Raw genomic sequence first — 13,898 nt, 5'->3', positions numbered from 1 at the left:
GAAGAAACAGAGAAATATATCAGAGATATTGCCTACCCAGTGTCATAGGTGAATTTTCTTCCAAATCTTTAAGGATCATGAAATTCCCAATCTATTTAAAGCAGGAAAAAAGTAAAGCTTGCTAGTTGTGTTTACAAAGCCAATGTAACACCAGTTCCAAACCTTTCAGGTATAGCTTTTTTAAAAAAGCTTAATCATTTTAAGATTATGGTTAAAATTTTAGATAAATATTATTTGAGAAAGTAATGCACCGACTAAATGGAATTCATTTCAGGGATCAAAGGATGGTTTGATGTTAGGAACTCTATTAATAAGACCAGAGGGAAAAATGATCATCTTTTAGTTTTCTGCCCCCAAGTGCACACAGTAAAACTAACATCTATCTGTGTTTTTTAAAAATATAAAGCCCCAAACAAAACTATTAGAATAGTGGAACTAGCTGAATAGTTTCTTAACAAAGGTGTTGCAGAGTGTTAGCCCTTAATGATAAAACACTGAAGTGGTCTTGTTAAAGTTAGGAACCAGACTGTACATGAATTGCCGTCCCAATTAAAGTCTCAGCTTATTTCAATAAATGATTCTAAAGATTATTTGAAAGATTAAGTAATGTGAGAATAGCAAAGAAAATTCTAAAGAACAAAATGTGAAGGCTGGGCTAACCCTATCAGGTATTTAAATATTATAAGGCTAAAGTAATTAAAGAAGAATGTTACAGGTCCAGGTTCTATGTAGAACTGTGTCACACAGGGGGTCAGAAATAAATAAGTTACTGGTGAAAAAGATGAGAAACACTCTCATACTGACAGTGAGAGAATAAATTTTGGTAACCTTTTTGAAAGGCAATTGGCTATAGCTAATTTTTAAACATATGTATAGTTTGGTTTAGCAGGTCTCCTTCTAGGAATTTATTCCAAGCATTTCTTTAGAGACGAATTTTGTCTAATTCACAAGAGTGTGATGGTAATTTAGACTTATTGGTAATTCAGTCTATTTTCTTCTTGATAGGCTTCTTTAGAATACTTCATCAGGAGTTATTTTTGTAAATTTGTATGTCATAGCTCCTTTCCTTCTCTCCTGTGTTCGTGGGCTTATGGCCTCTGCAGTAGGGGTAGCTTGGGGAGAGACACAGTGACACACATGCCTGACTTGGGCCGCAAAGTGAGTTTTTTAGGTGATGCAGCCAGGATCAGTTGTAGAGGAATAATTGCAGATATTGCCTTTGATTCCTTTTATCTCCTCTTTCAGAACATCTTTCCCGAGTCCTGAGGTGGCAGCTTGGCATACAGGCTCTTAAGATTTTATTATGTCTGATACAACAGAAAGATAGTATTTCTCCTTTCTCTTCTACACATCACACCCCATTTCCACCCCACGTCCTGGGAAGAGCTTTGGGTTTGGAATCAAAAGACCTTATTTCTAGTGCCTGTTCTGCTGACCAGCTCAGAGACTTAAGAGAAGCAAAATTACCCTTGTAAACTTACTTTCTTTCAAAGCCAAGTATCTTAACCTGTTTTGTACCTGTCTTTCTACTTAAATTCCTCCTGTTTATTCCTTAACCCATTGCAAACTAGATTTTACCCTACTGCATCTCGATAACGGCTCGAGCAGCAAAAACCTAATTGCAAAACATACAGTACATTTCCCCCCCTTTTTTAATTGGATCCCACTATTTCTCCTTTTTAGAAGTTACCAATATTTATCATTTTTCTGATTAAATGATATTATATATTTTGGGTAGTAAATACAGTCTCATGTAAAGAAAACATAGAAATATCCCTTAATCTCAGCACCCAGAAATAAACGCTGGCGTATTCACTACCTCTTATATGTACATATCATAATAGAATTAGGTTATGCTTATGTATACACTGCTTTGTGTTCTGCTTTTTGTTTTCATAACATTAATGCTATAAGTGAGTTTTAAAGGCTACGTATTTTTCTCTTTATATGGCTATTCCATAATTAATTTCTTGTGGTGAGTTCAGGTTGGTTTTCATCTTGAACACCCTGTACCTAAACCTGTTTGTGCAATGATTGTTTCTTTTAAGGCTTGCTCCCACCTTCCAGAGCCTCTTCCCACCCTTGGTTTCCCACTTCCTGCTGGTACTTTTTCCCACTATCTCTTTCATAGGGTCCTTTTTATACCTGCCTGTTAGGTTTCCTTTCACTGCTCTGGGCTTGCTGGCAGTCTCATTTACTCCCCCAGCTTCGGGCATCACCTCCTGTCTGCTTCCCATCCGTGGAGCATATCTCCTCAACGTGCTCCCTTCTGAACACTGCCTCTGTGTTGCCAACTGTTCCCCGGGTAACTCCCCCGAAAGTCCCACAGGCACCTGAAATGGATGTAACGAGGCTAAAGAAACCACGGGTGATCTCCTTTTAGGTCTTCCCGTTATTTATCTAGCATTTACCTGGAATATTTTAGACACTTTGGTTTATAAGCCAAAGTAATCCAAGATATGAAATGATCCCTTAAGGGGTTCCAAGTGGGCACAGTAATCATAACACAGTGCCTGCATAGCCTGCAGGGCTGTGTGCTCTTCTATTCTTAACTCTCGCCCTCCTTTTCCTCCTAGTTCCCTTAATGTAAACCTGCCCCTTTATCCTCCTTGCCCTTTAAAATTTACACAGAAGTGATGCCCCTTAGTGGCAGAACAGCAACTTCCTCCTGTGCTGATTGTTCATAGCAAAAATGACTGTCTTTTTTCCTTGTGCAAGTGAACAGATGGTTATTGTTATTGTGATATGTTGCTGAACCATTGATAGGTACTTTTTTGCAATTCTAGTAAATACTTCTGATTTAGTACCACAGCATCTCAGGTACCTTAATCTTCCTTTGAGTGTTTTGGGGAAAAGAAAATAGACAAAATATGTTCCCTTTGTACAAGAAGTTGAGTTTTTTGAGAAGCTGAGACAAGGATATTTAGTGCTTGTTTTAAGATTACTTTATGATGTCTGTATAGTAGATGTTACTCCAGCTTTGGGGATTATAATTTAATCTTGTAACTTAAAATTCTCTTTTCTAGCCTGATACTTGTAGTAGCCAGTCGAGAAATACTTGTTGAGTGATTAGAATGATCCTTGAAAGCCTTCATGCTTTAAAACAAACAAACAAACAAAAATGGTTGTTTTAAAGAAAAGTAGTATAACCACATTAAATATAATCTGGAAAATAAGAGGGGGAAAAAAATCATATTGTTAATCTCACCTAACAAATTTGTTGGCAGAATTTTTATATATCTGGTTGTTTTAAAAGTTGTGTTTATGTAGTTAAAATTATGCATCCTGCCTTTTCCCACTTACTATGTCATTTTATGACTTTCTTTAAATGGCTGCTTAATAATCTATTAGTTGCAGAAACTTTTGACCCTATTGTATGCACAGTGTTTATGAAGAAGAGTAGATGGTACATTTGTTTCTAAAAGATAAGATTCTTAATAAAATGTAGTTGCTTATCACATGAATTTTAATACAATGATAACCCTCTTATTGCAAGGTCAGTGCCTTTTTATTTTCAAACATTTAAACCTGAAACTTGAGGAAGTTGGTTGTCAGTTGAGAGTAATATACCATATGTCAGCTGTGTGTTTTGGAGAAGTTATAAACAGAAGTTAGATAGCTGCTTATGTGGAGAATTATTGTCATAATTCTTAATGTTAACATTGTGTTCTTTTATAGATTATGGAGCTTTGTGGTGCAACTAGACTTGGTTATTTTGGAAGAAGTCAGTTCTATATTGCTTTGAAACTTGTAGCTGTTGCCCAGTCTGGCTTCCCTTTAAGAGTGGAAAGTATAAATACAGGTAAATATGGAATATTAGTAACTGAAATGAAAATGAACTTCTAATCACAAATGAAGTAAAGTCAGAACTGTTGAGTCTTTCTGATGTTTCAGTGGCGTTTGTGACGTTGAGTTAGTGTCATGTCTTTTACTACCATGCTCTTTTCATTTGTTAATATTAGAAAAATATGTCTGTCTTAACTCTGTTATGGCATATATGTACTTCATACATATTTGATGGTAATATAAAAACTGTTAAAATGGTGATTTTTAAAAATTAATTTACTAAAAATTGCTCAGAATTTAGATGAATCATTTTATCAAGGGAAATGATGAATTATAGTGCCCATCTTCATATATGCTTTCCTTATATTCTTTTCTACTAACTAAGTATAAAACAACATTATACTTTGTGTTTTCCTGTTTGGAAAAGCCATGAAAGCTCCATTTGAAATTAGAAAGTATTAGTTACCCAAAACTTTGATTGACAGACACAGTATTAAAAATATTGGCAGACTAAAACCCAAATACAAGCATCTAACCACCTTACAAATGTCACCTAGGATAATTTGTTTTTCTGTTACTTGGAGGCTCATTGATGCCTAAGTAGATGGAAATTCTATAAAGGTAGGCACTTAAATGCAGAGTTCTTTGGTTTTCATAGGAAAGGCGGGCAAGAGAAAACTTGAGGTTTTAGAATTAGAATTAGAATTTTTATAACATAGTTTTAAGTACCAGCTCAGTTTATTAGTCATCCAGAGGTTTTCATTGTGGAGCTCTGGTTTGCCACGTATCATTGTTCTAGAGTTGAGAGTTTACATTCTTTTCAGGTAATTTTGAATTCCTTTACATAAATGCTGAATAAACCATGTTTTCCCTTCTTAATGTGGAGATTCTAAAGAGAAATTCTGATAATCATGGTGGAAGGAAGTACACTTTCCTCTAAAAATGGTTCTGCTGCTGTATTGTTCTAGTCTAAAAGTGTGCAGAGAAATTCTCAGTCTTTTATCCTCTTCTCTATTTAAAATTGAATGTAGAATATTTGCCTGTAGGAGTGTCATAAGCTAGACTAAAGTGGGTGGGTATAACTAACGCCTTGTTCTGTGTCCTTGGTAGGTGAACAGTAAGATGTTTTCAGGAATTTCTGCAATGAAAATGTCTAGATTAATCTAGTCTCAAACTTAGTGACATATTCTTATTTTGCTTAGAGCTCCAACATCTTCCTTTAGGGAACCAGTGTGAGTAGAAACAGCCTAGGCTTCGGGGTCTGACTCACCTGGGTGCAAATCCTAACTGTCAATGACCTTGGTATCTTGGAGTCTCAGTTTCTTTCTCTGTAAAATGGGGTTGATATGGTTATGAGACGAGATAGATATAAAGTACAAGCATAGGGCCAGACATGCAATGAACATTTAATACAGCTTAACTCCTTAAGGACAGTTTGGTGTTACTACTTCTTTCTAGGTTAGAGTTTCCCTAAACAATCTAAGGGAGATGATCTGAATTTTGTAGAGATAAACATTTTGTGTCTGTTGTTTCTGTATCAGTTTTTGCAAAAATTCTTTCTAATGTCAAATTCATCTCTTATTTCAGTTTTTCGTATGTATACCGTTTTTTATTTTGAAGTAATAATTATTTTTGTGGTTAACAGTAAAGGACCTTCCTCTGCCAAGATTTGTTGCTTCAAAGAATGAACAGGAATCTCGTCATGCAGCTTCATATTCTTCAGACTCTGAAAATCAAGGGTCTTATTCTGGTGTAATTCCCCCACCACCGGGCAGGGGGCAAGTGAAAAAGGGATCCACAAGCCATGATACTGTCCAGCCTCGTACATCTGCAGATCAGCAGGTAAGCACTTGCGTGTAAATGCTACCAGTTGATGTCCTGTGCTGATGCTTACACTGAAACATTTATTGAGTGCCTTAGTAATGAAAATGTTACCTTAAAATTTAAATTTTAAAGTAATGATGTTCTTTCTAGGAACCTGTATCCCCAGTAGTTTCGCCACAGCAGTCTCCACCAACTTCTCCACACACATGGAGGAAGCACAGCCGCCATCCCAGTGGAGGAAACAGTGAGAGGCCTCTTGCAGGACCTGGGCCATTTTGGTCTCCCTTTGGTGAAGCACAATCAGGTATTTAGAAATTTTTTAAAGTAACATTTATTAAGGGTTGTAAATTGAAGAAGGCTTGATAATGTTCCTTTAAGAGTTGCCTCCAAGTCAATTTTTAATTATATGTTAAATGCCTTAAAGAGAAGCAAAAGCCAACTGTGAAAGTTTCTAAGTAGATATATCACTTTGAAGAGTGGTAATTGCATTTATTTATATCTGTGATGCTTAGACAAAAGTTTACTGGGATCAGATTCTCTGAAGGGTAAAATGAATAAATAAATATTCCTAGGGATATATTCCTAAGTATAGATTATATTAGTGAAGGGATGTACGCTTTGTTGTAAAAATGATTCTGCTGCTATATTGCTTATTACAGCAATAAATTGGTTATACCAAATGAGATATAATTTTAAATTGACAGAAAAGATTCCATTTTGGAAATTGTTAACATTTCTTCAAAGTTAGCATTTAAAAGAAAACTTTTATATGTGTGTGGTGATTTGTTATCATTAAAAACCTTGTAACTTTATTTTTTTCTCCAAAAATGAGTCAGCATGTTTACCCATTCTGCTTTTAGGTTCTTCTGCTGGTGATGCAGTATGGTCAGGGCATTCTCCACCTCCACCTCAAGAAAATTGGGTCAGTTTTGCAGATACTCCACCAACCAGTACTCTTTTAACCATGCATCCTGCTTCTGTCCAGGTGTGACATTTTATTGGTATTGCATTTTTATTTGCTTCATTCAGAGTATTGCTGCAGTCATTGTTTTCATATTTTGCTGTTGCAAATTTTATAAATGTAAGTTCACTCTTTTACAAAAAAAACAGAACTCTGTGCGTTTTCTTCAAGTCTGTTTTCATTGGAATGTTTCACTGAAAGTTTTGGCTGATTTTCTTGCTGATTCCATAGTGAAGTTTTGAAAGGTTTCTGCATCTAGGAATATATTTGCTTGGCTTTCTTAGCACATTTTACATAACTTTCTGTTGCTTACATATTGCTGTCGTTCTACACATTTATATAATCATTGTGCAAAAACGTTTAATAATCTATATAGCAAATATGTGGTTTGCTGATGAGTTTCTGAAGACTTCTTATTTTTTAAACATCCACAAAAAATAAGTTTTACTTTCAAAGATAAGTAACCTAGCGATCTTGGTCCATGTAATCATATAGATAGATGCTGTACTGAGGAAAAAATGTTTCATTACAGGACCAGACAACAGTACGAACTGTAGCATCAGCTACAACTGCCAATGAAATTCGTAGGCAATCCAGTAGTTATGACGATCCCTGGAAAATAACAGATGAACAAAGACAGTATTATGTAAATCAATTTAAAACCATTCAGCCTGATCTAAACGGATTTATTCCAGGTGAGTTGTTAAAAACAGAAGTTCTTCTAGATGGGATAGGACAATTTCAATTTCATAATCTCAAAAACATGGTTTTATTGGTCAGAGATTATAAAGGATAAATTAATTCTCAAATTGCCTAAAAACTTTATAATCGCTGGAAACCAAAAACATGACATGTACACATGTTACGGTTACCTTTTTCGCAGTGACAAAAGTCTTAAGACTCTTACCTCACATTTTATTCTTGGAGCTTTAAGTTCAGAATAACATTAAACAACACTGTTTTAATATTTCAGGATCTGCAGCTAAAGAGTTTTTTACAAAATCAAAACTTCCTATTCTTGAACTTTCTCATATTTGGTAAGTGTGGTATATCATTAGTTGGGTAATGTGGGTTGTTTCAGAGGAGTTTATAGCAGGTAGATTTTTGCACTTTAAAAAATAAACTATTAGAGTAACCTTTTCAAGAATAATCTCAAAGAACTCAGTATTGCCTTATAATAGCCAGCTTCTCTCTCACTCTTTAGAAAAGAAATGTGATAACACTGTAGTAGTTCTTTAAAATGTGCTATAAAATTCTTTAAGCTGTATCACCTGTTTCTTGTTGAAAGCATAATGTGTGGAATAAAAGCTAGTTTGCTCATACATGGTTATGTTTATCACATTTTTTTTAACAAGTTTAGTAAGTCCTATACCAAGGCATGATCTTAAGGACATGCTTAGCTGCCATTTAAATATAGACTGAGACTCAGGGATAGCTGCTGTGTAGTTGAAATTAGCCATTAAAACACAAATTACAATCACAGATTATTTTTTAAAAACAATTATTGGATAAACAAATGTCATTTCTACTGTATATCAGTGTATTTCTTTACATTTTAAATTATTTTGTTATTAAGGTTTTTAGAAGCATAGGATGCTATGGTAGGAAGTAGGTAGATAATGCCTAAAACCGAAAAATCAAGAACTAGCAATATGTGCATGCTATTTATGTAGTTTAAGGTAATGGATAAAAAAATGGTTGCATCTGCAGTCAGAAAATCGACATCAGGGTGGGGCTACTCTTTCTTTGTATCAAGCCTTGTAATTCTATTGGATGCTTTAAAGTGCATACATGGAGAAGTTTGATAACAATAAAAACAGTTTTTAAAAATTTCAGTGACTTACTAACTAAGCCTAGCTTTAACTAAATCCTGTTACTAAAAATGCATATGGGTTAAAGGTCATTTTTTGGTGACTTTATTTATTGGGACTGTTTCGTCAGCATTTTATTTTGAGAATTTAAGGCATACAGAAAAGCTTAAAGAATTGTTCCTTGAACACCCATATGCCCGCTGCCTACAGTTAACAGTTTGCTATATTTGTTTTATTACATATCTTTCCATCTATGGAATTTAAAAAATTATAGATTGCTATTTTCTGGGAAAGGATTTCTCTTCTTTTTGAGACCTAAAGGGAGTCAAAGAAGAATATGATTATATTAATAATAAGTTTTTCTTCTAGGGAACTCTCAGACTTTGATAAAGATGGAGCCTTGACACTGGATGAGTTTTGTGCTGCTTTTCATCTGGTAGTTGCTAGGAAGAATGGCTACGACTTACCGGAAAAACTCCCTGAAAGCTTAATGCCCAAACTGATTGATTTGGAAGATTCAGCAGGTAAGATCGGGAGCTGAAGAGACCTGATTGCATGTTTAATAAACATAACACTTGATTCTCAAAGCAAAATAAAGATAGACGTTAAAACTTAGTTTAAGAGCATAAACATTTCATCAGAAGCACGTAGATTTGCCATCAGAATAGGATGTACAGGCTGAACCTGGATTAATGGCTTGGCTTATTTAGTAAACTTTAAATAAAGAGATTAAGAATACATGCCACTATTTCACCTTACACTAGTGACTTGCAGAGATCTGAAGAGCATTTCATAGTGTCTTGTTACTTTGCTGCCTTTAATTGCATTATAAATTGTCTGAAGTGGGTAAAGTAGCCTGTCTTTATTATCAACATTTTTCCATTTAATGCATCTTGATTTGTTGAAGGGAATGCCTGGTTTATCCTTAGACCTCTGCAGTCCGCAAGCATTTTCCTTTAAAAAGCCCACCTCTTTTCTTCAGACTCTAAAGAAATCTGGGAAATTTGTATTTGATTGTAGATAGCGCTTTTTTAAAAATGTTTACAAGAATGCTTTTATAAGTGCTCATATTTACTGGTAACTTTCTTTAAAAGGAAATAAGACTACAAGGGGTAAACAATGAGTACTTTTTTCTTACATTCTGAATGAATAAGAGGACATTAATGCTAAATTCTTAATGCGCCTAATTAAAACTAAATTATTGTTTTCAATTTTTCTATCTAAATTCTCGTATTTTATATTGGAAGGAATTTTATGCTTTTAAAAAGAGAAGATAGAACGGAATTTGGCTTTTAAAAGGGCAACGTCTGTTTAACTCAGAAATGCAAGTCATATGACTTCACTGTCTAAATTATACGGAAAGAACCATATACATGTCATTTTTGTCAGGAAGAGAACAGTCTCCTTGGAGTTAAGAATCTGAGTGTGCTTCTAGTTTTGCTAATTACTCTGTGACCTTCCTTGGGCAAGTTCTAACCATTTACTCTTATTTTTTCCTTCTGTTTCTCCACCTGAAATGTGGATTTGATGCCATTCATATTTTAAGACCTGAATTGTATCCTGACCTTTTATCAACCAATAGGTTGATTAAATAATTTACTGTTGATGTCAGTTTTTTAGAAACATTATCCTGTGAGAATCCTAGGATTTGCCTAATCATTTCAGGTAGTTATTTGGCATCAGTTACCCTCTAACTTGAGCTGAAAGCTAAGTGGTTTTGTCAGATAATTTTGCTTCAGAGTTCTTTGGTTTACCTAATTAGGAAATAAACAAAAATCACTTCTTTATTTAGCTTTTTGCTAGTAGCCAAAAGGGAAGCAATTTTGATAGCTACAGACTTGCTGCATCATTGATTTATAAATTAGGCTTGTATGTAGAGTTTTTCTATGACTTTAATTTTTTAAAAACTGATAGCATACTAATACAAGAAATAAGTCAAGCTTATTCTGTTGTATGTCATTTTCTAGAGACTTGTCTGATCTTGTTATCTATTGGATTCAGATAGGTGAATCTGGCTTTTGCATGTAGTCAGTAGAGTCTTTTTTTTCTTTCTTTAATTTAAATAAAGTCTGGTTCTTTGTCATGTTGATCTACTGATGGAATTTTAAGGCTGATGATGCAAGAGGTTCTTTCCTGGGCATTTGTCTTTTTACACCTGTTAGATTTGTTTAGCAAAGAGACACTCTGGTTTTTTGCCTGCATGTGTCTATACACTATTGCTCTAACTATAATTTTAAAGGTGTCAAAGACTCAGCTTTTTCCAATTCTAACATAATATTATATGGTTTTCCAGTCAAATTTATTGTAAACATTTTGACCACACAATATTAGATTAAAATCTACTTTGCCTACTTACAAATGATGAATTTGGAGTTCTATTTTGAGGTGGGAAGAACCATTTAATCTTTTTTCTCCTACCTATCATAAGCCTGAGGTTCATGACACAAAGTCCTTTGAATATAGAAATTGTCATGTGACCCTGTGATTCAATCAGTATCCTTAAAAAACATTTTAAAATAGCTGTGTTCTTAGAAGTTCCCAGTTAAAGGAGGCATACCCAAACACTTTCTTTTGGCTGATCTGAGAACTTATCATAAATATTCCTTCTGTGGAGACTTTGTGCCTTACAGGCAAAGGTGGTTTCTACCTTCTCTGATCTTGCACAGCATATCCTATGTGCTGTTCACTATGGCACACATTATGCTGAATCCTGTTCTGTTTTTTTCCTCTTTCTACCACTACGCTCTGAGCGCCTTAAAAAAAACAGGAAATGTATCATATTCATTGTAGTATCCTCAGGACCTAGCACTTTGCAGGCATGGACCTTAGCTCAGTAAATAATTATTGAGTAAATTATGCTCAATATGTGCCATTTTTAAAGTAGTGTTTTTTCCTTAACATTTCTGTCTTTGAAAATAGTCATTTGTTTTTGTTTTTTTTTTAAATAAATTTATTTATTTATTTTTGGCTGTGTTGGGTCTTCATTTCTGTGCGAGTGCTTTCTCTAGCTGCTTCGAGCAGGGACCACTCTTCATCGCGGTGTGCGGGCCTCTCACTATCGCGGCCTCTCCTGTTACAGAGCACAGGCTCCAGTCGTGCAGGCTCAGTGGTTGTGGCTCACGGGCCTAGTCGCTCCGCGGCATGTGGGATCCTCCCAGACCGGGGCCCGAACCCGTGTCCCCTGCACTGGCAGGCAGACTCTCAACCACTGCACCACCAGGGAAGCCCAGTCATTTGTTTTAACTTTATGATGTTGGGACATATTAAAATATTAGCTCCACAAGTATTCTATATTTACAATTTAAGTAACTCTTACAGAAAAATAGATGATGAATAATGATGACTTGAGTTATAGTTGCTTGAAGTAACAAGCTAAACTTTCTGTAGGCATGCAAACATAGGTGGGATATATATGTATTTTTTCCAAAGTCATTTGAACAGATTTATAGGATTAAATATACCAGATAAAACAGAACAACAAAGGACCAGAGGTAGAAGTACTTGTGTAGACCTGAATTAAAATAGTTAACATTGAACATCACTGAATTTGACAGCTGGAGTAAATAAAAAGGGAAACTTGACTTTCGTTGTCTTATAAAAGAAAACACACAAGAATTCATCTGTGGAGGCTTTCTGAAGCTGAATTCAAGAAAGAATCGTAATCTTCTAGGAATAGCTATCTTCTTTTCTTCTAAATTTTTAAAAATTTTATTGGAGTATAGTGGACTTACAATGTTGTGTTAGTTTCAGGTGTACAGCAAAGTGAATCAGTTATACATATACATATATCCACTCTTTTTTTTAGATTCTTTTTCCATATAGGTCATTACAGAGTATTGAGTGGAGTTCCCTGTGCTATTCAGTAGGTACTTATTAGTTATCTATTTTATATATAGTAGTGTGTATATGTCAATCCCAATCTCCCAATTTATCCCTCCCCCCTCTCAGGAATGGTTATCTTCTATTAAAAAAAAAAAAAAGATTAAGGTGACCTGCTAGCCTACCACAATTGTATCTTAAAGAAAAAGAAAAAAACAAACACGTTGAGTTATTATACATTTTAAACTCAATCTCCACCTCTTAAACTCCGTTTCCAAAGAATCATCTTTGTAGCACAGTTTCAATTTTACGTGTATTTTTTTGCGATTATTTGGTCAATCTCTCTTAAACTAGATTAGAGGTTCCTGGGCAGATAGTAACCAGATTGGTCTTGTTCATCATGTTTAAGCACCTAGCAGGGTGCAAATTGAGTACACATAAGTAGACGTTCACATTTTTGAAATGACTAAATTGGCTGAACCACTTGTTTAAAACTGTTTCGTGTCTTCACACCACACTGCTCACGTGAGCACCTCAGTAGTATCTGCTTGAGATGCTCAGAGGTAAAGGAATTTGTTCACTATTCTGAGTCCTCCTCCATAATTGCTGCTTTGTACAGTAAACTTGAGCATGTGTTTCACTGTTCTTGATATGGTGCATAGATAGCATAGGTCCTCAAGCTCCTAGTGGTACTTTTAACATGAATATTTTTAAAAGCCAGACTTTTAATTTATGAGTCATATACCAAAACTACATACTTGAGACTAGCTTGATGTGAGTTAGTCAATGTTAATAGTTTCTCTTGTGTTCACCCAGAAAATTTTAACATACAAAAGCCTGCAGAAGTAACACATGCAGCTATCTGTTTTTACACAAGTGCATATTCACGTCCTTGATTTTTTTCTAATAGTGTTGTACATCTCTGCACTTCGTTACATATAGAGCTGTCACATTCTTTATCATAATTAGTGAATGTTCCTTACTTCAACCAGTTTCTTATTGATGGAATTTTCGGATAGTTTCCTGGCTTTACTTTTAAAATGGTGTTGCAAAAAAAAAAAGATACATATATTTTTGTTTTGTACAGAGAACCTCGAATCTTTGTTTTGGAAAATTTACTCTCCAAGTGCCTTTAGTTGCAGAGGAAAATGAAAATAAGCACTAATATTCATCATTAACTTTACACCTAAGGAATTAATTCTCAAGCCCCCCCCCCATATATGTGTACATTCTTAGCACTCGTGTCATTTCTTTTCAGATAGTGGGGTATTGGAGGTGATGAATCAGTACAATTGTAAATATTGGCAAAGGTGCACCATTTAGTGAAACTGGACAAAATAACTAAACTCCTCAAATTCCTGGCAAAAACAGTGACAAACAAGGCTAGCTAATACTTGAAGGAGAAAAATCTCTGCAAGAATGACACAATAGGGGCTTTAAAAGATTATGGTTTAAATATCAGTGGATTTAGTAAGAGTCTTTGGGAATACTTAACAATACCGTTAATTATTTTTTGCAGAAATGAGCTTTTTTCTTTATGATTGTGTTGTGAAAGTCAAAATGAAGTGAAGGATGTCTGTCTTGCTCTGTTAGGAAGACAACTCCATGGAAATAAATGGGAGCCTTGTCTTCTTGCTCAATACTGTATCTTTGTTTACTATATTTACTTATAGGCCCTCAGTAAATGTTCACTGACT

General features: G+C 34.8%; 1 protein-coding gene across 6 annotated transcripts in view; it reads left to right on the top strand.

Annotated features, from left to right (window-relative positions):
- The window catches only part of REPS1 (RALBP1 associated Eps domain containing 1), an 80,258-nt gene that overhangs the window by 35,409 nt on the left and 30,951 nt on the right, over positions 1-13,898 (top strand). For 5 of the 6 annotated variants that reach the window (XM_081250686.1, XM_081250684.1, XM_081250683.1 and 2 more), the window contains exons 2-8: positions 3,679-3,802; positions 5,432-5,628; positions 5,761-5,914; positions 6,471-6,595; positions 7,104-7,266; positions 7,545-7,608; positions 8,752-8,906. In XM_081250686.1, the coding sequence (XP_081106812.1) occupies positions 3,679-3,802; positions 5,432-5,628; positions 5,761-5,914; positions 6,471-6,595; positions 7,104-7,266; positions 7,545-7,608; positions 8,752-8,906 (982 nt within the window). The remainder of the gene's footprint in view (positions 1-3,678; positions 3,803-5,431; positions 5,629-5,760; positions 5,915-6,470; positions 6,596-7,103; positions 7,267-7,544; positions 7,609-8,751; positions 8,907-13,898) is intronic. The other variant, XM_081250685.1, reaches the window with a different exon arrangement.

This window comes from Mesoplodon bidens (genome assembly GCF_964165515.1).
Source record: "Mesoplodon bidens genome assembly, chromosome: 12".
NCBI lineage: Eukaryota > Metazoa > Chordata > Mammalia > Artiodactyla > Ziphiidae > Mesoplodon > Mesoplodon bidens.
The sequence above is the reverse complement of the archived record's forward strand: the minus strand, read 5'-3'. Positions and strand labels throughout refer to the sequence as shown.